Source organism: Oxyura jamaicensis, chromosome 18 (assembly GCF_011077185.1).
Source record: "Oxyura jamaicensis isolate SHBP4307 breed ruddy duck chromosome 18, BPBGC_Ojam_1.0, whole genome shotgun sequence".
NCBI lineage: Eukaryota > Metazoa > Chordata > Aves > Anseriformes > Anatidae > Oxyura > Oxyura jamaicensis.
The window spans coordinates 1,177,410-1,200,672 of record NC_048910.1 but is presented as its reverse complement, the minus strand read 5'-3'; the positions used below and the strand labels follow the sequence as shown (position 1 = coordinate 1,200,672).

The following is a 23,263-nucleotide window of genomic DNA, read 5'->3' as shown; positions in this document are numbered from 1 at the left end:
CATACTGCTGCTTATGCCAATCCCTATATGTCACAGGAGCTGCCTGTCCAGCTATTGCTGGGTTTCTCTGAGCTCTGTTCTGAGCTGAAACATGAGCTTGCCTTTAAGTTCACCTGAAAACACCTGTGCCAGCACTGATGAAGGAAAAACACAGTACTCAGAAGAAAATACAGTTGTTGAAGCCTCCTTCCTACAATGATTCAAGATTGCCTTTCCAGGCAATAGTCTTATCCTGATGGATAGAATACCAAATGCTGGCAGCGCTGCCTGAATCAGCAACAGTGAATTGTGTGTGTGATACCTGGGAAAGGACAAAAATGATGGCCTGGCCAAGGAATTTACAGACTGACATAGACTGGGGCCTCTTCCCCCACCTTATGCAAAGTCTTAGCACTGCTCCTAAAACAGGATGGGTCTGTCCCAGTACAGGTAGTGCTGGTGTGGGAGCTGGAGGGGAAGGCAGGTGGGGGTGAGAGCCCTATGCATGCCCACCAACCACATGTCCAAGAAACATGCTGGTGGGGAAATGGCTGTGCAAGCTCACAGAGAGCCTTGTGGTAACAAAGCAAGTGGGATAATAAATCCCAAAGGAAAGCACACAGAGGATGTGGCCATCTGGGAGTGTTGTTCCACAGTTAAGTGCAAGGGAAGCACACAAATGATCATGCCCTGTCCAGCTGAAGGACCAGAGCTGTGCTTCACCATATTCAGGTACTGAGAAATGAGCCAAAAGGCAGCAACAGCCTTTGTTTACTGCAAAGGAGGAGCTGGTTTGCAGACATAAGAGGGCAGTGAACATACAGCGTTATCTTCCAGGACTACTCCTGTAAACCAGGTCATGCACTGACTTTACCACTGAAAGGGACACAGCTCCATTTCCCTGCCTCTGTATTCACAGACCCTGGCTTCTTGCGCAAGGTAGAAATCTGTGAATCCCCAGTGCATTTCCCTATGGAAACAAACTCAAGCCTACAGTATTAGTGGACAGGAAAAGAGCAACTGACATCATCTTCCTGGACTTGTGCAAAGCATTTGACACTGTCCCCCATGATATGTTTGTCTCTAAATTGGAGAGACATGGATGTGATGGATGGAGCACTTGGTGGGTAAGGAATTGGCTGGGTGGTCTCACTCAAAGAGTTGCAGTCAACAGCTCAATGTGCAGGTGGAGATCAGTAACGAGTGGTGTTCCTCAGGGGCCAGCACTGGGACCGGCACTGCTTAGTATCTTTGTCAGGGACGTGGACAGGGAACTGAGTGCACCCTCAGCAAGTCTGATGAGGACACCAAAATGTGTGGTGTGGTCGATGTGCTGGAGGGAAGGGCTGCTGTCCTGAGGGGCCTGGGTAGGCTGAGAGGTGGGCCTGTGCAGCCCTTGTGAGGTTCAACAAGGCCAAAGGCAAGGCCCTGGATCTGGGTCAGGGCAATCCCAAGCACAGACAGAGGCTGGGTGGGGAATGGATTGAGAGCAGCCCTGGGGAGAAGGACCTGGGGGTGTTGGTGGATGAGAAGCTCCACATGAGCCGACAACGTGCTTGTGCAGCACAGAAAGCCAACTGCATCCTGGGCTGCATCAAAAGCAGCACAGCCAGCATGGCAAAGGAAGGGATTTTCCCTGTCTGCTCTGCTCTCATCATAGCCCACCTGGAGCCCTGCATTAAGCTCTGGGGCCCCCAGTATAAGAAGGACATGGAAGTATTAGAACAAGTCCAGAGGAGGCCCACAAAGATGATCAAGGGGCTGGAGTAACTCTCCTATGAAGACAGGCTGAGGGAATTGGGGTTGTTCAGCCTGAGAAAAGGCTTCTCTTTATGAGAAGAAAAGACTCTGGGGAGACCTTATAGTGTCCTTCCAGTACCTAAAGGGTGCCTACAGGAAAGACAGAGAGGGACTTCTTGTCAGAAATTGTGGTGGTTGGACAAGGAGTAAGGCTTTAAACTAAAAGAGGGAAGCTTTAGATTAGATGTAAGGAAGAAGCTTTTTACTCTGAGGCACTGGAACAGGTAGCCAAGAGAAGCTGTGGATGCCCCATCTCTGGAAGTGTTCGAGGCCAGGCTGGATGGGGCTTGGAGCAACCTGATCTAGTGGAAGAGGTACCTGCCCATGGCAGGGGGTTGGAATTAGATGGTCTTTAAGGTCCATTCCATCCCAAACCATTCTATGATTTCTACATCCCAAAAAAACAATTTTTGCCAGTCTTATACAGGTAATGAAACCCAGACTCACCTAAATAGAGCTTTTAAATTCTCAGGTAGTTCAGTTCGCCCTGCATAACCAGGGTTCATGGTGATGAAAATACCTACTGAAGGTACTAAGTTAATGTCTTCTCCAAGAAAATTGAAGGATTTCTTCTTCTCCCTTATTGCATCCTGCACACTCTTTACCTAGGAACCAAGGCAAAATTTTAGTATTGATTTTCAGGTATGAAAAAACACATCAAAAGACAGTACTGCTTTCCTGACATTTGGCCCCATAACAGACAGGGCTTATCACTGTTCCCCCCATCCTTTCCACCCTCCCCCCCCCCCGCCCTTTTTTTTTTTTTAACTAGCTCTATAAATTTTTATACACTGGAGTAAATCAGTCTGCCAGTATCAATCTCCCATCACAGTAAAAGCAGAGGAGAGAACTGAAGAGTCTGGGCAAAGTGCAAAGGAGCTGCAAGAATCTGCACCATTGCTCCAAAAAGCACAGTGAGATGTGTCCACGTGAGCAGCCCAGGAGCATGAAATGCCCCCAAAGCCACCTGCACCTCATCCAGGCTTTTGACATCAGCCATGGGAGACTTCTCAGCACATCTCACAGCAAAAACCCCACTAACATCCAAGTCACGTCTTTCAACTTCCTCGCCTAGCAGGAGGCCAGACACCAAGAAAAGATGAGGGGCTGCCTGCACCTCCACAACACAGCCAACACTCCAGCGCAGCCCCAAGAGTCTGACACAAGATGGGCTTGACTCCCTTCACCCTATTCCTCTTGCCCCACACTCAGTTGTCGTCAGTGCGTCCCAAAACCCTCCTGTGCCTGTCCTGCCCCTTGACTGAAATGCTAGGCCCAGAAAAGGAGCAGCATTTCCCAATAAACCTGGCCTCTTTGTATCAAGCAAGCTTTATATCACTTGTTAAGATTTTGAGACATCAGATGCTTAATTTAAACCAAAACCACAAGGCAGAAGGCTTCCCCTGCCACCTTCGCCCACTAATATAGTCTTACATTTGCCTGATTGCAGTTTTGTTCTCATTCCTCACCTTCCAAAGAGACTGAGTTTATTAAAGCTAGATCATCTTTTTGCAAATAGAACTTTAGCAAGGGAGAAATCTATTTTCACCACTCTAACCTTACTAATGTTTGCTATCTTAAAGTTAAGCAATTAATCGATTTTTTTTTCTGTAAGGAACCGTATCGACATTAGCTGCATGACTAAGACAGCCAATTAAACATCGCCATGGTTACACTCCTAATAGCAGCCAGGAGACACGATGATGGAATGACAGCCGTGCTGCTTTCTTCAGATGCGGTGCTCCAGCCAGGAGCGAGAGAATCATTAGCAGTTGAGTCATATCTGGGCTTCTTTTGTTCAGCTTCCCCTTTTATTTTAAGATCCTCAAAGACTTTCTTTCAATGACAACTTTAAACTAGAATCTGACGGAAGAGAAATTGAGGGAAAGACACACAAACTCCTGTAGCCACCTGGGGCTTCTTTGGGATGTCACATAAGGTACTAATTATGACTGAGAGGAAGATGAGAAGAATGAAGAGTCCATAGAGGGGTTCAGAATGTCTCTGGCTGAAAAACCTACAAGAGTATAGAAACTTCTGGGTTCTAGATCTTTCTTTCTGCAAAACTGAGTCCAAAAGGGGGTCTAGGAAGAATTCTGCACCTCAGTCAAACACTGGGATCATAAAGCCCTGCACTCAACTGACACTTGGGTCCAGAACTTAAATCTTTCATTATCCCAATTTTTCACAATGAAGTTCCCCGAGGTTCAAAATTTTCAGTGCTGCTCATGTCAGAACTGTCTCATTCTGGACTGTGCAACCGAGCACCCACTCTCCACCCAAACTCTTGTTGGAGTTTGGAAGCTACAGGTTATCCAGACAGCATTACTGCACGCACATCCCTGTTGTTTTCAGAGGAAATCAATGTGATTTAGGATCTGGACAACATCCAGACACAGCTCTCAGCTTCAAAGCAAGTGCCGGGAGACGCAGCAGGGCCCACTCTCACCCTGATGCCCAGTGGTTTTTGCCAGGCTGTCCCAGATTTCAGCCCCTGCCAGAGGGGATTCACACCTGCAGCACTTCCCCTCAATGTTCCTTCACCACTCACTAGGCACAAATGAGCAGCATGCAGAGAGCCTCTCCTCATGCCATCCTTCCCTCCACATAAAATAATTCCAAATTTCCTCATTGGCCAGTACAGGGAGGAGGAGGAGGAGGCAAAGTACCAGAATACATACAAGCACAAGAAAATGGAACTCCCAAGCATGATGGGGAGGGCAGTCCCCTCTCTCAGGGCTGCTGATGTGCTTTATATAGGACTCACCAATTAAACAAACTTAACAGTTAAACTAAGAAGGAAACAAGAAACCATCCTTTAGGGAAACACCTCTGTATAACCACGCATTGCTCAAGTAGCCCTCTCTGAATTTTAACTCCATGGTCTCAGTGTATCTGAGGCAAGCACATCAAGCAAGGCTGCAGATCTGCCAGGGGTTCCAGTTCCTGAGTATCACCTGTCCCACATCAGCATGGGCATGCACCAAGCTGCACCCAAGGGGTTGCAGGCTTTCCTTCTAGGAACAGGCCCCTCAGCTGGGAATGCCCTCTGTAGGCATTTCATCAGGCTTCCCTGACAGATACTGAAATGAAACTTACCTCCACATGAAAACGAAGGAAAACAGACTGCAGAGTCCTGGTGACAGGTAAGCATGAATTTTGTTATCTTGGACATATTCCTGTTTGTCACATATGATTCACAAATTGTGCCTGACTGAAGGCCATAAGTAACCCCCAGGAAGTCCAACAGATCACGGATTAGTCCCAAACATCCCCCTCTCCTCCATGAAAATTATTCCCTGCATGGCAGACCGAGTAGCCATAACACAGTTCTCCCCCCTGAACTGATGTGCTACAGTTATCTCACAGCACGTTAATGATACAAGTATCTTCCTCAGGAAGACTATGTACAGAGCTGCCGTGCATACTGATATGGAAAAAAGGTGCTATAAAGAATTGCCTCAACACAAATGTTGTAATTGCAGGAAGGAGAAGAAGCAACAAAAATGTTTTCAGCATATTACTGTTACATTTTGTCAGTACTGTAATATTCATGCGATTAATCCTGGGATATAATCCCTCACCTGCCTACACACCGAACTGTGAAACCAGTAAAATGCACTTTCCATATTTACTCTCACTGTGAAGAGTACAACATGGCTCGGTCTTGTTTGTGGGCATTATGAGCATTTATGAGCATTTCTCCACTCACCTGTACAGCCACCACAGAAAGGACCTCAACTGAGATCCTGTTAAACTCATCAAAGCAGCCCCAGGCTCCCGTCTGGGAAAGGCCTTTGTAAATATTCCCACAAGACTGGAAAATAAAAATAATAAAAAAATACATACTTACAAGAATGAAATTACAAATGGAAGAAACTCCAGAGGGAAAACAAACAAACAAAAAAAAAAAAAAAAAAAAAAGATTTTATTTCCCAGCCTGTTTATTTATAGCAATTTACAGTCTATTGTGAGTGTTCAGAAAAGTGCATGGAAACAGCAGGCACAACTCAATTATAATATTTATAGCTCTGCACAGTTTGCCACTTGATTTGCTAATTGCACTTTCTCGATGTATCTGTGCACTAGTTTCATTTAAAGGTCACCTGTGCTGAATTACTTACGGCCCTACTTCCTGGGAGAGCCCATAAGCTGAATAAAATATGATCTGAAGCTACCAAAATCACTGTACCATGCCAGACGAGCAGAGAGCAAAACTCAACCTGATGATCCAACATTCTGCAGTGACTGGTTTCAGAAGGTTTTGCCTTTATTCTGGCAGAGGATCCTGAAAAAGCCAGGCCAGGATCCTTCTGATGCCAGGAGCATGATGGGGAAAAATGACCAGGGCCAAAGTAGCAGCACAGCCTCAGTCTCAACTGAACAGGCCAAAATTTTTTGAAGCATTTCACATGAAAATCTAACTCCAAAAGGGAAGTGAAAGGTATAATGAGTCAGAGATCACAGTTCAGCTTTCTGCCTCCCAAAGTACTGCATGCAAGTCTTAGAAAAGAAACGGGAAAAGAAGAACAAGTTCAGCAGAAAGGAACATAGCAGAGATTGGAGGAGAGGTGGTGGACCAGAGTGATCTCAGTTGGATTACTCTCTGTCCTTAGGTTTTGTCAGGCCCCAAACATCCCCAGCCCAATGTCACAGCACTGTGGCCAAGCTGGGAGCAGTACCTTGTAATCCATCTGCTCAGAGCAGTTAAACACGTACACCATGATGCCTAGGGCTCGCCCCAAATCTTTAGTAGTCTCTGTCTTGCCAGTGCCTGCAGGGCCTGCAGGTGCTCCACTCATGGTCAGGTGCAGTGACTGCGTCAGGGTGATGTAACATCTTTCACAGCAAAAGGAGAAGGGAGAAAAGAACAAGACTGAGACTTGGTCCTACAGATCACTGTTGGGGTGCAAAGCAATGGGTCTGAGGCAGTGCACCCAGGAGATTGTTTGTTCTGCAAAGCAATACATGAGCAGAGTGCATGTGCAAGCTAAAGCTCCTCCTGCACCACATCTGCCTGGTTCTGTTTTCTCTAAGAGATACTCATCATCTTCCACCAGTCTGCTGATGGGTCTTCATGTCCAGACTTGAGCTTTCTTTGAAACTCCATAATGATCATTGATATTGGGCATATCCCACATAGCATGGGAAAAGGTTGGTATTTCTGAAAGCCCTTTCTCTTGCTGTCCAGTGCTATCCAGCCCAGAGCATCCCATTCCCCATGACTTGCAGAAACCTGCTCAGACAGCCTAGGAATGGTCCCACCCAACACTGCAGCAAGCCCCAGAGCTCCTCTGTCATGCTGATGCGCAGCTGTGCCTGGGGACCTACCTGTCGGTCAGCGGGGTGATCACAAGCCGAGGGGTATTGCCAAGGTATTCATAGGAGTAGAGGAACTGGGCGTCACAGATGTTGGCAAAGCAGTGACGCTCCTCATCTGACCATCTGTGCCGGAGCTGTGACAGCCAAACAAACGCCTGCGCGTTGTCCACCTGCAACGCAACCACAAGCACCATCACAGGAAGGCCAGGGATGCTGGGCATACGTGACATGGGTGTGAAAACAGTGACTGCAGTGAAGTTTTCATCGAGGACAGATCAATCTTCACTGTGAAGCCAGGTGCAGTGAGGAACACATTGAGAAACATCAGAACAGGGGAAGAAACAAATCAGTGACCACATCAGTGGGAGAAGAAAAGAATACCCAAGTGAAAGAGCGGCACAGAAAGACTTCTGAAGAGAAGACTTAAGAAGCAGGAAACTGTGAAGAGGATCGTATAAGGCAAACAGAGTAAGAGAAGGAGCAGAGACTGTCTTGACAAGGAAGGGGCTGCAGACAGCACCAGCGAAACAGGCTGGGGACAGGAGACAAGGACACCCAAGGCCAGTGCTCTCTGCACAACTGGCGGTCAGGTCACCAGGAGACAGACAGTTTTACTGCAAACTAGGCCAAGGCACCACCAAGCCAAGCTGAGCCCCTGGAGCCAGAAGCTCTGTGAGCAGGCTGGCTGCCTCTGAGAGGACACAAGGAGGCTGGGAGTGGAGCCAAAACCCAGCGCATGCAGGACCCCTCCCCATCCAGCTACAGGGCTAGACATTTGGCACAAAAGGTGTGCAGGACAAAGGGAGACCTGAAGGAGTCCCTGTGGCCCCTCACCAGATCAAGGAGGCTACAAAACAGAAAGCCTGAATGCTTTTTCTGACCTTTTAAATCCATAACTGAGACCACATCCAGCAGCTTCCCACCATGATGCCAGTGCCTACCAACGTGTGCCTGGGCACAAGGGCCTCGGGCCACTCTCTCCCGGCGTGAGTCTGTGGCAGTGACAAGCAGCCCCTCTGCGTTGCAGGGTCCTGATGCAGAGCAGAACTGCATGGCTGACAGGGGCTTTCTGCCCCCTCACCATAAATGCTGTCGAAGTAAAATCAGCCCTGTATCTCCCACTGAGGCAGTGAGCTGAATGGCTTGTGGTTGGTCCATCTCTCCCTTAACCCCCACTCTAACACTCAGACCAGGACCATGCTGAGCTGCAAACACAAACCTTCTGCGCTATCATCTTTGCCACCACATCCCGAGCGTGGACATCGATGGTGCATATGGTCATGATTTTCTGCCTGTCACCCTTGGAGAGCTGCCCAATCAGCATGGTTACAAGGGTGTTCAGCTGGGTCACTTGCTTCTTGTGATATTCCTTCATTGCATTCTCGTAGCCTTCCTCCACCCTGGCAAAGGCAATCCCAACCTCGGTCGTCCACCAAATCTGGGTGCAGGAAAGAGCCACCTAGGGAAAGGGGCTGACTCAGTATCAGGGAAAACAGCAGAACTTCCTTACATTTGAGTGTCTGATCCACAGGGAGATCAAAGAAGAAGTATCCATGACATGAAATATTTTTGATACAGTATTCACAGCAGACAGGACAACGGGGACCTGCCCTATGACATTCATTTAAAGCATATCAATGATACAGACATATTTAGCAGCTATTTATTTGTATATGAGCACCTTTTGCATGCCAGACACAGCAGAGGAGGAAGAGCTGGAGACCACAAGGCTGCCAGAGGTGCAAGTGAGTGGCTCTTCCCTCTCATTAGACCTTATGATTCATTTTCCTGCTGCACCTTTTTCCTTCGCTGGGAATATAAACTTATCTTTGACTCACTGCCCAAGCCCATGAGATATGTAACCCAACCAACTGTGTATTTTCTCTGCATGGGGATCAGCCTGGAAAATCCATCAGGAGATTGACAGAATAAAGGACAACTTAACCTCCATCCCTCCTGGACAGCACAGTGGAGACCAGGAACACCCCCACTCACAGCTAGAGGCCCTTTCTACAAGATGGGAAGGGCAGGACTGAAGGGGAAGCCAAGAGCTGCCTTTCCGATGCACCAGCCCAAGAAGAGGTGAACAGCGGCAGATACCTGGGCAGGGTAGTCAAAGAGCCACTGTTCCCTTGGCTTCTCCTCATAAGCTGATACAGCTTCTGTCATCTCGTCTCTAACCGTAGCCCTCATGCTGTCCAGTAAGTGATTCAGCCAGACCTCAACCTGGAGAGGAGATTAAATCACAGTAACACATCTGCTCTTAAGCACTTTTGAGAATTAGTGAAGATACAGAATGGCACAAACATCTCAACTCGAGTTAACCATGCCTCAGCCTCATTCAGGCTCAGTTGATTTAAATGACTCTGGTACTACAGGATTAGCATGTGTAGACTCTAACAACGACAGGCAGATTTTACTTGAACTCCAGTTATAGAAGAAACCAAAATGAACTCCACCAATGAGTGGAACAGCATGTTCCACTGCCAGGCCGTGAATAGAATTACACCTAGGACGTGGGCACAATCTCCCAGCAGCAGAAAAAGCTGCTGCTGAACTTGGGAACAAGATTCCTACTGAAATTAGTATTTCAAAGGCTAAGTCCTCCCAGAGAAGATAGTATAAATGCAGCGAGCTCCATCACTGTGGAGTTCAGTGACCGATATACACTCCAGCTTCCTATAACAGTCCATGCAGAAAGGTGCAATTACAGGAACAAATTAGCTGAACAATAATGGGATTCTTAAATTTCCTACTTTAACTTATCCTATGAAGGAATGAAGATGAGGAAATAAGAAAAAAAGCCTACTCTTTCAAAAGATGCCCATGCAGGGGTACTTATATTAAGCTATTTCAATTTTCAATATGCAGCCACTCCCTTATTGAGTAAATCTGTAATAAGGTGTAAGACTAACATTCAAAGCGTCTTACAAATTCTAAAATAAATAAATAAATAAATGCTATCTGGAAAAAGGCCCCAGCTCTTGCTACCACTGTGGACTCCAATGCCTATGCCTCACTTCAGTGAGGACCTAACCACAGTGAGGCCAAGGGCTGTGGAGTAAGAAGGAGTTAAGTTACACAACCACCTCTTCCAGACTTTCTCTCATAAAGGAAGAGTAGTGAAGCTCTACCCTATCTTGGCGACAGAAGTCCAAACAAGGGGCGGTAGAGCAGACCCCACCAGACAGTTCTGATGCATAAGGTTTCCTTCTGACCTGCCCACTGCAGTCACAGTGTTCACTGAAGCTGACATATTCCTCCTCTCTGCTGTACATTCCCAGGCCAATCTTGGTTGGCTTTTGCTCAGAGTCCAGCTGGAATTTCATCTTGGCCAGGTTGTCAAAGAGTTTGGAAAGATGACGTTGTACCTGCAAAAGTAATTGTATATATAAGTGATCAAGACAGGACAGGCAGAATGTCCATCACCATACACACTTTACAAGCAGAGTCATACTCAAAAAGCATGCTTTTGGATGTCTCGGTAGGACCACAACTTTTCACGCATGGCCAGGGCGCAAGCCTCTTGTCCCTCCTAACACATCTATTTCTACTTGATTTAGTAAGCAGACATGCTTTAATAAAACACATTTCTCTATTGAGAAATATCCCATTCAGGGTAACAGCACAGAAAAAAAAAAAAAAAAAAAAAAAAAAAAAAAACTACATGACCTCCTAGCACCTATTTCCCTACAACGTAACAATGAGAGGTCCACAGTCATTGCTCTACCTCATCTCAGTCTCAGTGTATTGGGGAGTTTTCTTTGCCATGTAGTTCCCTATTTTCTCACTACCAGAAATCAATATTGTGCTAATGAAAAGCCTTGAGTTTTCCTCAATGGAAATAAAAAAGACCTTTACCTCTGGACAAGACCCATGATAAACAGCTCAACAGCCCACACCTTCTACGAAATCCCCATCTTGACCAAAAGAGCTCTTCCAGAAGGAAAAGAATAATTGAACACTGTTCTGTTCACACCTGGTTAAGTTTGAAAAGTCAGCAGGGAGGGGCCAGAACTGCTGCTGTAGGCTCTCAACATCAGCACTTGCCTTCTGGGAGCTGAGCAGATCACCAGCACTTCTTCCAGATCACTAGCCAAGTAAATCGCTGTGTGTCACACACCGCTGCCAACAAAGGCAGGCTTCTCCCAGAGCTGTTGTTCTCCCAGCAAGAGTCAGCCCACAAAGCAGTCCCAGAGAGGAGATGCCTCTCTCAAGGACAGCCGGGGATGGGGAGATGGAGCCCAGGCAAACTCCCACAGGTGGGATGAGATGAGAACAGCCTGAGATGCCTGATGTGCTGAAACCTAACGTGCCGATGCTTTCAGAGAAGGATGGGTGGACTTACCCATTTAATTCTGACTCCCTGACTCACAAAAAATAACAGCACTCCCTCTCACAAGCTGCAGGCTGACATATCTCAGTATTCTTCTTTATGCATTTTCAAGCAGGGACAAATCCTGAGTGCTGAGTACTTCCAGAAGAAACTGCCACTCAGTATCTCCCAAGATAAACATCTCTCCTTTCAAATCTTAAATAAACCATAGAAAAGTTTTCTTACATCTAGAAGTTTCTGCTCACACATCCCCACTACGTGCTCCCATACCCTGGCCAGCCTGCACAGCTTCGGATGTACTCCAGCACTTGGTATAATCCTGCCATAGGAGCCCTGAATACACTTGAATCCACACAAGTTCAATATCCAGTTCAAGAGAATAACAGCATTATGTATTTAATCCTCCTTTAGGAATGATCAGACTTTGAAACTACAGTGGAAAGGCTGAGAATGTATCCATGCATGATCCTACTTGACATTTACTTTGATTTTATTGCAAATAGATTCAAATAACAGAGAAAACACCAGGAATTTCTTCTTACCCAATGGAGCATTTTGACATAGTATCTTTTGTTTCCTGCATTTTTTTCCTCTCCATTTTAAGCATCGATCAACTATGTATTTGTGATGCTCTGAGGGCTGAAATTACCCGACAGCAGAGGCAGATAATAAGCAGTGGTAAAGGTTAGTGATAAATAACAACATTTCCAAATGCATGTACAGACCCCTGCTCTGTGCATACATTCACATTCCTAATTAGATGGAAAGCTTAGAGAAGGTGAGATTATCCACTACTGAAGGATGGAATAATTTATTTCCTATCCAACACCATTCATTTGCTGCAAACATTTTAATCAGTTTGATAAACCAAGCTTGGGACAAATAATGCATTCCAAGTGAGGCCAGATCTGTCTGTCCACAGCACTAACAGAAAAAGTAGCTGAAGCTTCCTGACAGCAGCTCCCATAGCTCTAATAATTAACCCTAACATCACTATGCTGTGTATGGAGAAACTTCTGCAGAACTTCTCAGGACTGATTCCTCTGAACTATGCCCACTGTGGGAGAGGAGGAGTCTGTGCTTATCTGGGGAAGACTGGGAAGAACACAGGCAGGTCATTTCCTAAGGTTACTACAAGTTCTTCCATAGGCTGATCCAGAAACCAGCCAAAGTTTGACAGGAGGAATGGTGCATTGCAAGTGATTTCCCCATACCTGGCATTCAGGCAGCACCCCCAAGAACCCAGAATGGAGGAGATAAGCTGCCTCGGTCAGAAAGACCTGAACTCCAGCACAAGAGGTCATGCCTGCACCCTGAGGCATGCAGGGATGGACGGCAACCCAGGAGTTCTATTTGCTGGCCTTGGCCATGGCCACTCACTGTTCGGCCACTGTCTTGCCTCTTCAGCTTCATGCTCTTCCCTTCACCTCTAATGAGGACACCCCAAAAGGCCTTTGCACTAGGGAAAGGAAGAAGTGGCTGAAGAGTGAATGCCGTTTCAGCCTGAAAAAGGGACCTCTCCCGGACGGCAGTAGCTGTCAGTATTTCCACATCTGAGTGCCCAGACTGCAGCTCTTTCAACAGCAGTTGAAGGGTGGCATCCCAGGTTCAAAGTCCAAGGTCAGCAACAAGTTTTGGCTGAGATCTTCAAGAACAAGGGTTTCTTCTAAGCTCACCATATCCCAGCACAAACAAAAACAATGGTTTTGCACCATCAGAAACATTGACAAGCTCTGCTGTGTGCAGTGCTTTATGTGTGTGATGTGCGTGCAGTATCACCAGGGCTACATCAGACAACACAGTGTGCACTGACTTTCAGACAATCACAGAATATCCAGAGCTGGGAGGGACACACAAGCACTGAGTCCAACTACTGGCTTCACACAGAACCACCCAAAAACAACCCCTATGCCTGAGAGCATTGTCCAAACACTTCTCAAACTCCTGCAGGCTTGGTGCTGTGACCTCAGCCCTGGGCAGCCTGTCCCAGTACCCGACCACGTCGGGGTGCAGAACCTTTCCCTAACCCCCAGCCTGACCCTCCCCTGTCCCAGCTCCATGCCGTTCCCTTGGGTGCTGTCACTGTCCCCAGAGCTCAGCGCCTGCCCCTCCGCTCCCTGTGAGGGAGCTGCAGGCCGCCATGAGGCCTCCCCTCGGCCTGCTCTGCTCTGGGCTGAACGAACCCAGGAACCTCAGCTGCTCCTCACACGTCTTCCCCTCTAGACCCCTTGTCATCTTCAAAGCCCTCCTTTGGACACTCTCATACAGTTTTATGCCTTTCTTATATGACAGATGACAGCTAGCTATGAAAAAATTATTATTTAAACAAGTGAGCCAGGGTTAGGAAAAGCACTCAAAGAAACATGAGCTACAGGAGAGTTCCAGGACAGTGTCTTCCACTGTAACACTACTGGCAGTTGGAAAACGCAAAGGTGACACAGAGCAAGGCTTACCAGTTGTGGGTTGGTGCCATTGGAAAGAATATCCAATAAATCTGCAGAAGAAATGAAGTAAAATCTGGGAAAGGCCAACCTCTTCATGTCCAAATATTCAGCCAAAGCCTTCTCGCATAGAGACAGCCTGAAGAAACAAAGCAGATGAACAAAGCCCAGGACAGGCAGATAAATATCCCTTCATGTTTCACACTTCAGTATAGGTTATCAAGTAGATTCTCCCCTCCCACGGAGGAATGCAGACATGAGCTGAACCTGTGGCCTGGTCCTCTAAAGCATTTCCTGAACAGGACATCATAGCACATGAAAACTCACAGACCTCTCTCTGCTCCCAATGGTCAAACAGCCTAGGAGCCAAAGGAGGCACATAAAAAAGCAAAAACAGTGGAAGAAGAAGGAAAGGGTTTGTAGTCTCACTGTTTTAGACAAGCTCCTAATTTCCACAGGTGATTTCACGCTGGGATGAAAGTTTCTATAACTGCTTTTATTCTAACAAGCTGTATTTTAAAGTCTTATTCAAACCTAGTCAGCTTTTTGTGTTCATGAAGCCTAAAAGAAAATTTGTTTGCTCCAACCTAAAATAAATCTTTCAGTGTTAACATGCTAAACGGATGCTGAGCTTACAGACTTCATAAATAACATGCAGCTAGTCCTCTGTAAGGAGCACTGGCTTTATCTGATTAAAAAAGAAAAAAGAAAAAGCTTTGTTTTAAGAGGGTAGTTATTACCAACAACACAGCTGTCACCTTAAGCTTTCAGTGTGTTCCGGGCAGACTAGCTCATATGTTGAGAAGCGTATCCATCTCAGGACAGTAAGGTCTTTCTCAGGGAGGCTAACTATACCATGTGCCAAGGGTATACACGCAGAGATAATTTTGTAAATTAAAGAACATGGGCTCAGCTCTGCTGCAGATATTCCTGCCTGGACTGCTAAGTAGATATTTAAGACATTGTTTTTGGGGTGGCAGTAAGGCCATGAGTTATTAAAACCTGCCATATGCCTACCTCTGTATGTGTGCAAATCAATACGCTGGATGAGAATTCGCATGTACACAAAGCCAGATTCCACTATGGGGCTTCAACGTGATGGATCACAAATAAAAGGACTCAAGAAAGATCGAAAGTGCTGCAACATGTGAATGCAAACAACGCTGCACAGTCTAAGAAGAAAGCCTCACAGCACAGGTTAAACTAACTTATTAGAGCTGATCCCAGTCTGACAAAAACCTGGGACTGAAGTTCTACCTACCTAATCTGAACGTCCTCCAGTTGTTGGGACAGACCTGGTTTATTGGTGGCCTCAACTACGTTCGGGGTTTTCTGAGCTTCATAGGCCAGTTCTTTAAAATCAACATCAATACCTTCAAAGCGTTTGGAGTCCTAAAAAGCAGCACAGAAGGACATATTCATGGTAAAACACAAATTTTGTGTTAAAAGATCCCATCCTCTTGGTACTGTCTTTGTGCTGAAGGGAGAGACTCTCCCCAGAGTCCCTCCTGCCCATTGCAGAAAGTCTCTCCACCATTTCAGAAGGGCTCATCCACTCACGTACCCAAAACAAGCCTCCGATCAGACACTTGCCTTCTTGTCACTATATCCCAAAGGGGTCGTGGATAAAGTGATTGTGCACATGTCAGTGCTTAGGACCAACCATTTTCATGGCGTTGAATTCCCCTTTGAATGTCTGCTCACAACGATTCTTCTCATATGTTCAGATTATATATCAAGCTTCCCTGGCCATAGCAGCAGGAGACCCTGCCTCAAGGGAAAGGCTACTGACTTCGTGAACGTTTACTCTTCCCCTTCTGGCACAGTGTAGGAGCCCCACTGGCCACCCCTGAAATGGAGATGGTGACTCTTGCAGAGCAGAGCCCTTCCTTGCCTTGAGCAGGGACATGGAAACCCCATGCTGGCAGCAGAGAAACACACTGACAAATATGCTCCATGCCTAGTGGGGACCCTGAATTTTTGGAGTTAAATAGTGAAGAATAAATAAAGCTATGTTCAAAATGTTTCTGCTCTTCCCTTTCTCCCAAATCAGGCCACAAAAGAACTCTAAGCTTTCTTGGTAGCACTTCCATGCTAATCCATGTTCAGCGCTGGTAGCAAAGCCCTGGCTGGAGGGTTGAGCCCTCCACACAAGTCACGCAGGAGGCTCCAGACACACAACCCGTGCCCCACTGGCACATTGTCCCCCAGCCCCGGGTGCATCCTGCGGGTGTTCAGCCTCCAGAGACACTGAGTTTCACCCTTTCTTCTAGAGAAGGGAAGAGGCTGCTGACCTGTGCCACCTGCCAGGTGGGTATTGAGTTGCAGACAGCTGCCCAGTAGGATGCAGATTTAAATCGTGAAGCAATTTCATATATATCATCAGATAGCTGTTGGATATTAGCAGCTTGCTGACACATGGTACAGCCTTCATGGCTCTGATTTTTAGGACCTGTCTATACCACCCAGTAAGCACAGCGCACCCAAAGCAGTGAGAGGGACATTCCGTGCAGACCAGGGCAAAGGGATGGAGACAAGGGATGGAGACCCATTATCAGGGTGTCACTGGGCTGTGCACACCCTGTCTTAGGCTGCAGTCCCCGGGCTCCACCCAAGACCTGACAGTGCACACGGATGGAGACAGTGGGAACATGGTCACCTGCAGCTCACTCAAAGGCAGATCCCTCAGCATAGATGCAAATGGTCCAGCAGGGACAAAAACCAGCTTGGAGGATTTTCTCAATAGTCAAAGGAACCTGGTGTAAAGTTAGAAGATGGACTCCTAAAGACACCTCCAAGGAGGTGACCAGCTGCTGAAGCAAGAGAGGCAGAGAGAACAGCTGCTGCCCCATGCCGGCACTAAAGGCATGGAAGGGGACACTGCCAGAGCTGCTTGGCTCTGCTCTGTTTTGAAGACTCGCAACATTTGCATCATTAACCCCAGTCCCCTCCCCTCCAAGCAAACAGGGAACCTGCCTGCAGCACTGAACAAAGCCAGCAGCCTTGCACTCAGTCTCCAGTAACTCCGTATTTGCTACACAGCAGTGGAGAGAAGAAAATCAGCTTCTCCGTGTGGCTTATGCACAACACCCAGTAAAAAAAACATCCCCAGGCAGCACTAGGGAAACTACTGCAGCACTACAGGAGTCTCTGGAAACAGGGAGGCAGCAGGAGAAAAGTCCCAGCATTATAGATAACCCCATTTCACGCAGTGGAGGATCTCCTTCAACCCCTTACAAAGGGAAGAAATGGGTCTTGGGCTTTCTTACCTCAGGAAGCTGTGTCCGTATATCTTCTGAGCCTATGAATATGCTCTCCAAGTGACACCACGTACGCTGCACTTCAAACCAGAGAGAAATGACAGAGTCCGCAGTAGACAGCTTCTTCTGCCATGCAGACACTTCCTCCAAGAAGAAAGCAATATATTTGGATGTCATTAAATTCTGCAGCTGCACCTGGTTATCTTCTAAAGTTTCAATGAGTTCCTCGTCTGACTTCAGCAATGGAATGTTTGTCCGTGAGTGAGGCTCATACTGAAACTCCATGGTGCTCCATGTCATTTTTAGCTCCTTCAGGACCTTCTCCATACTCATTTCTCTCACTGCTTTGTCCACAATTCCACGAACCTCATCCTCAAAGTTATGCAGGTTGAGCTTCAGGAGATCAGCCAGCATGGTGTCTGAGTCCATCACGAACTTCATGCCTGTCACCTGCATCAGTTGATTCCAGTGTCTCTCTCTAATAGCGGGATTTTGAAGTTCTGCCACAGCTTTTAGGGCCGTCAGCATGTTCTTCACCCTGCTGTCCAGCCCGGTGAAAGCATCCCATGCCCTCATTTCCTTATCCAAATTCCGAATCTCTCTTGCAAACTTTCTGCACTCAAGATCCATGTTTTCCACATTAATATCCACCCATTTGGTAGTCTGCCAGTCATCAAGGCTAGTATTCACAACGGAGATCACATCCCAGAGCTCTTTGAGAAGACATATCTCCTTTCTGCACTGCTTCAGTTGTTTATAATCTGGCACCATGACTTCAAACAGACCAGCTGATTCATATATCGAGGTCATGGCTGACTCCATTTGTTTAATCTCAACGTTCTTTGCATCCAGCAGTTGATAAGGCTTTTCGGTGTCAAACCTATAAAGACGTATTATTGTAACAACTTCTAAAGAAAACATAAAACAAACGGTGCCTCCAAGAGACAAAGCAGAGATGAAACGTCTGTAGTACATGCTGATGGTGCTTCCACATGACGGTACTGATGCCACCTTAAAGCAGTATTGCACACTCAGCATCTAAACCCAATCTGTTGCTAACTCTGGACAGCGTTGCCAGCAACACAAAACCCCAGGTATAACAGATACAACACTGTGAGAACGTAGGAAATGTATGCAAAGGCTACAACACATGTCCTCAGGACACTCAGAGATGACCCATCAAGCTTTTTTCCTTGGGGCTTCTGTGATGTTATAATTTGTCTGTACCTGAATGGTGCTTCCTTCCGAAATCGCTCTCTGAATCTGTGCTGCTCAACATCAAATGTTGCACAGCTCTTGCGCAGAACTGTCATTTCGTTTGCCTGCAAAGGAGCCACATGCTGCTTCACAGCTATTGCCAGCTTCTTTATATTGTTCCATTTTTCTGGCAGCTCCTGCAAGCAAAATTTAAATGCTGGTAGGATGTATTTGAAACCTGATAGAAGACATATCTGATCTGTTTATGGATAATCACAGAACAGGAAAAGCAACAGATTCTGCATCTTACATTGTAAGGAAGTTTTCCCAAGATATGAAAGCTAAACATACAATTGGGGATAACACCACATATTCACAATCTTGAAGAATAATGAAGACTGACACCTTAAAGCTGTTTGGATTATAAAACTATTTTCAGTAATTTCAATTTAAAAATAAAAAAAAAAGGGGGGGTGGGTGGCTCCCACAGTAAATTCTGTGCTGCCACAATGGTTCCACACTCAAGAAAGCACAGTGATGCTAACACTGATGCTGACACTGATGCTATCACTGAGTCCAGCAGCATCTGGTGACTGTTGTGAGTGACTAAAGGCAGGAAGATGGGCTGCGTATGCCAGCTCATCAAATCAGCCACATTTTCAGAGCTAATTAAGAAGCAGAACTCTGCGGCAAATCCCTCCAACTTGTGTGTATAAAACTAGTATTAAATAGGACTGGTTTATTTCCCAGGTCTGCAGCCAAGCTGCAGGCATACATCACTGCTGACAAACCACCTGCTGTACCTGGGATTTTTTTCTAGAGGGGATTTATTTCTTCTCACTAGGCTTTTGGGCCATATCCTCAGCCCTGACACTGGCCAAAAGCTCTGCTGTCCCTAAATGCCAGTGCTTTGCTCTTGGAGACCCCACTTCCCCACATGGTTTACCAGCCTACAGCAAAGACTTTGGGTTTCTTTTCATTCTAGATCACAGCTGAGAAGATTAACAGAGACCCACCAACACTATGGAAAGAAGTAAAATAACCTGGAAGCAGCTCTGAGGCAGCAGAGATGGCCATGGAGTGGCCAGTCCCTCGTAAGGGGTCTCCTTCTGGCACTCTGCATTCCAGCCTCAACAGAAATCACTATGGGTGAACCACATGAACAAGGCAGGGCACACATGGAGCTGCTTCCTTGTCCTTCTCATCCAGACTACCAGCTCCAGCTCATCCGTGTCCCTGGCCATGGAGAGAGCAGTACTGAGAAGAACTTCCCTCTGTTTGTCCCACTGTGAAAGCAAATCAAGCACTCAGCTACACATTGCCAGCACTTGACAGAAAAAAAAAATAAAATTATTTTGTTATCACCTGCATCTGAAGGGAAAAGCAGAAAACCAGGGAACTGCTAAACCCCCTAGCTGCCATCCAAGCCTGCAGCAGAGAACAGGAGCCTTTGCTGCACAGGTGCACAAGGCAGCAACATCTCCCAGAAAGGCCCTGACTTCATTCTTGTATCCTGCCCAGACCCCTCTGCCCACAGCACTCAGTGACTACAGGGTATCCATCAGCACGTATCCGTGCACTTCTCCACTGTAACATTGTCTTGGGTGTTTCCCAGCACTCGTCCCCCATCTCATGGTCCCCTTCACTGACGCAAAAGGAATTCCCAAAAGAAAACTGATTCATCAGAGCCAGATCTGGAAATGCGTCAAAATACTTCCAGAACCTGTTCCTGGTTCTGTCCTCTGAGTCAAGAAGATTTGGTTCTGCAGATCCAGCGCAGGACTGAAGTCCTCTGAGAACACAACTCCTCTGCCAACATTATCCTCCCCATCTCCACAGTTGCCAAGAACTGGCTTATTTAAAAATAATTATAATTCAACCTAATTAACAGATGTATTTGAAAATGCATTAATTTTTTCAAAAGTAATCGCTGGGAGTTGGAGCAGGCAATTCTATGTTTTTCATACATAACAAAAGGCTTAATCTCTGCTTTAAAAGAAAATCTCAATATAACTCCAAAATGTAGAGCTATTAAGGCACACCCCACAATAGCAAAACACTATCCACTGAGGCCATCTAATGACTGGGAGTGGGGTCTTAAATATTCCTGCAATATTCCTCTTAGACTCACAAGGTCTTTGACATCTGCTCCTTGGCAAATTTGCGTGTCCACCACAAGTTTTTACCCACCTCTAGTTGCTTATAGACTTCCTCTGGCAGCTGTTGCTCGTAAGTCTTCAGCAGTTCGATGGTTTGCTTCAGGGGCTCAAACATGGCATCAGTGACACTGTGCCTTTCTTTAACAGCCATGAGATGACCCATAATCTCCACCAAGCCATCATAATCTCCTTTGTCAACCTTTTTGCTCAACCCTTTATCGGCAATTTTTATGAACTCTTCAAGATCATTCAAGCTATGTAATATAAAGCAGGAAAACACACAATGAAGGGGAGTTCGGGAAAGTTTCCGTACCAGTTTCACCCGGTTCTTAATCTCATCCACTAATGGGCATAGTCAGCAGAGGCATGATGGGCTCCTGGATCATTGGTCTTTCCTAGCACAGCCACTCTTCTGTTCTCTTAAACATTTATAAGTGCCTGCTTAAATTCTGTGGATATTGCTGGGTGAATATGTATCCTTAAATTCTTCACCTAATAAAGACTGAACTGCTGAGTCAAGGATTCTTAGCAAGAACTTCTAATTGCTTATTTTTAAAGTTATATAAATGCTCTTTGCATAGAAATTACCTATCGGAATCATGGTCCTGAAAAGAACATTTGTACTGGGCTTACATGGCAAGGGTTTGATAGCAGGGAGACTGCAGGGGGGACTCTGTCAGCAGAGCCCAGCAGCTGCCCCATGTCAGATCAGAGCCAGCTCCAGCCGGCTCCAAAGGGACCTGCCACTGGCCAGAGCTGAGCCATGAGCAACGTTGGTTGGGCCTCTGGGAAAGCAGGCTGAAGAAAGGGGAAAAAAAAAAAAAAAACAACTGCTGCACAACAGCAGCTGGGAGAGTGAGGAGTGAGCAATGTGAGAACAAGCTTTGCAGCCCCCAAAGGCAGTGCAGCAGGAAGGCAGGAGATGTTCCAGACACGCAGCACAAGTTCCCCTGAGGCCTGTGGAGAGGCCCCTGGTAGAGCAGGCTGTCCCCCCGCAGCCCATGGGTCCCACATGGAGCAGATCTCCACGCTGCAGCCCGTGGAGGAGCCCCCGGTGGAGCAGGTGGATGTGGCCTGGAGGAGGCTGCGGCCCATGGAGAGCCCCCACAGGAGCAGGCCCCGGGCCGGAGCTGCAGCCCGTGGAGAGGAGCCCACGCAGGAGCAGGGGGCTGGGGGGAGCCCATGGGGGACCCGTGCTGGAGCAGTTTGCTCCTGGGGGATGGATGGACCCCATGGTACAGAGCCATGTGGGAGCAGTTCTTGAAGTGCTGTTGCCTGTGGGAAGCCCCTGCAGGCTCAGTTCAGGAAGGACGGCATCCCGAGGGAGGGACCCCACAGGGAGCAGGGGCAGAGAGAGGATGAAGGAGTAGCACAGACAAAGTGCCATGGAGTGACCGCAGCCTCCATTCCCCGTTCATCTGCGCTGCCCAGGGGAGGATGTAGAAGAAGGTGGATGGGGGAAAGGTGTTCATAGTTTGCTTGTATTTTCACGCTACTCTAGCTTGTTAGTAATTAGGTAATAAACTTCATTAATCTGCCTACATTGAGTCTGTTTTGCCCATGACTGTAATTGGTGAGCAAACTCCCTGTCCTTATTTCAATCCCTGAGCCCTTTTCCATTGTACTTTTTCCTCCCTCTTCCTCTGAGGAGGGAGAGAGTGGTGTTTAGCTATAATTCAGTATGAAACCACCACAACAGAAGAGGTCATACCATCCACCAAATGCAACGATCTTTACTACTGCACAAGTCTGTAAATACTTCTTTGTAAGAAATCTAAGACCTACGGTATCCTTCAGTTGCAACTACTCAAATATATCACCTGATGCATCATCTGGCACAAAGCTGGTAACAGAGCAGCTATTCAGAGCAGGGAACCCATTACTTTAAAACTTGCTTCCAAAACTCCCCCTTTTTGTGACTTTCAAACTATCTCCCCATGACTACTAGATTAGATAGGTTGGATCAGAAGAAATGGATAAACAGACATACTACCTAAAACCACACAGTACGTCCCAGGAGAGTCCGCTTGTGGGATGTTAATGGTATGAAGTCCACATAACTCTTTCACTTTTACCCACTCAGTTCACAGCAGAGACCAGGGGACAGAAGTTGCAGGAGATGTGATGGAGTTTGTATGCAGAATGGGCCCCCTACCCTTGCTCCTGTATTTGTTATCAGTGTGAAATTACAAAGCCCAGTCAAGACAACGGACACCCCATTCAATCAGCGCAGGTCCTGGGGAGGGGAGGCAGGAACGGCTTTTACCTGTGTGTGACGTGGTCAATGAGATGCTGCTTGAATACCAAACTCCACCTTTTTATTACATTCAGCAAGGATGCCTTGATAGGTCGAGCATCGACTTTTAACCAGCTCTGGAATATGCTGATAGGTTCAATGCGATTCACCTCCTCATAAATCTTCTCATAGGAGTCAATCTGCTCTTTGAACTGCTGAAGCGTGGGAGGTGTCTCAGGGACCCCATCCTCTGCATGAGCCTCAATTTCTACAGCAGTGAGGATGTGTCCGTAGAGAAGGAACTGGCGGAAGAACTCCTTTCTGTCATCACCATAGAGGTAAGAGTAGTGGTCGAAGGCATTGCGGTAATCGCAGCAGGCTGCCACCACGGCTTGCACGCGTCCCATCAGGTCATGGCGCATGTCAGCCAGATCAGCCATGTCCTCCATGTCAGCCTAGGAGAAAACAGGAGAGCTCAGTGACAGCAGTGCCTCCGTGCTGTCACAAGGCACGAGGGGGCTCCACAGCCACCA

At 46.9% G+C, this 23,263-nt stretch overlaps 1 protein-coding gene across 1 annotated transcript in view; it reads right to left on the bottom strand.

Moving 5' to 3' along the window:
* DNAH9 (dynein axonemal heavy chain 9) overlaps positions 1-23,263 on the bottom strand; it is a 196,515-nt gene that overhangs the window by 145,693 nt on the left and 27,559 nt on the right. The window contains exons 17-29 of the mRNA XM_035342655.1: positions 22,761-23,185; positions 20,526-20,748; positions 18,366-18,532; positions 17,148-18,018; positions 15,140-15,270; positions 13,891-14,017; positions 10,320-10,472; positions 9,202-9,327; positions 8,321-8,560; positions 7,111-7,271; positions 6,462-6,618; positions 5,492-5,596; positions 2,227-2,384 (exon numbers count right to left, since the gene is read on the bottom strand). Coding sequence (XP_035198546.1) covers positions 2,227-2,384; positions 5,492-5,596; positions 6,462-6,618; positions 7,111-7,271; positions 8,321-8,560; positions 9,202-9,327; positions 10,320-10,472; positions 13,891-14,017; positions 15,140-15,270; positions 17,148-18,018; positions 18,366-18,532; positions 20,526-20,748; positions 22,761-23,185 — 3,044 coding nt within the window. The remainder of the gene's footprint in view (positions 1-2,226; positions 2,385-5,491; positions 5,597-6,461; positions 6,619-7,110; positions 7,272-8,320; positions 8,561-9,201; positions 9,328-10,319; positions 10,473-13,890; positions 14,018-15,139; positions 15,271-17,147; positions 18,019-18,365; positions 18,533-20,525; positions 20,749-22,760; positions 23,186-23,263) is intronic.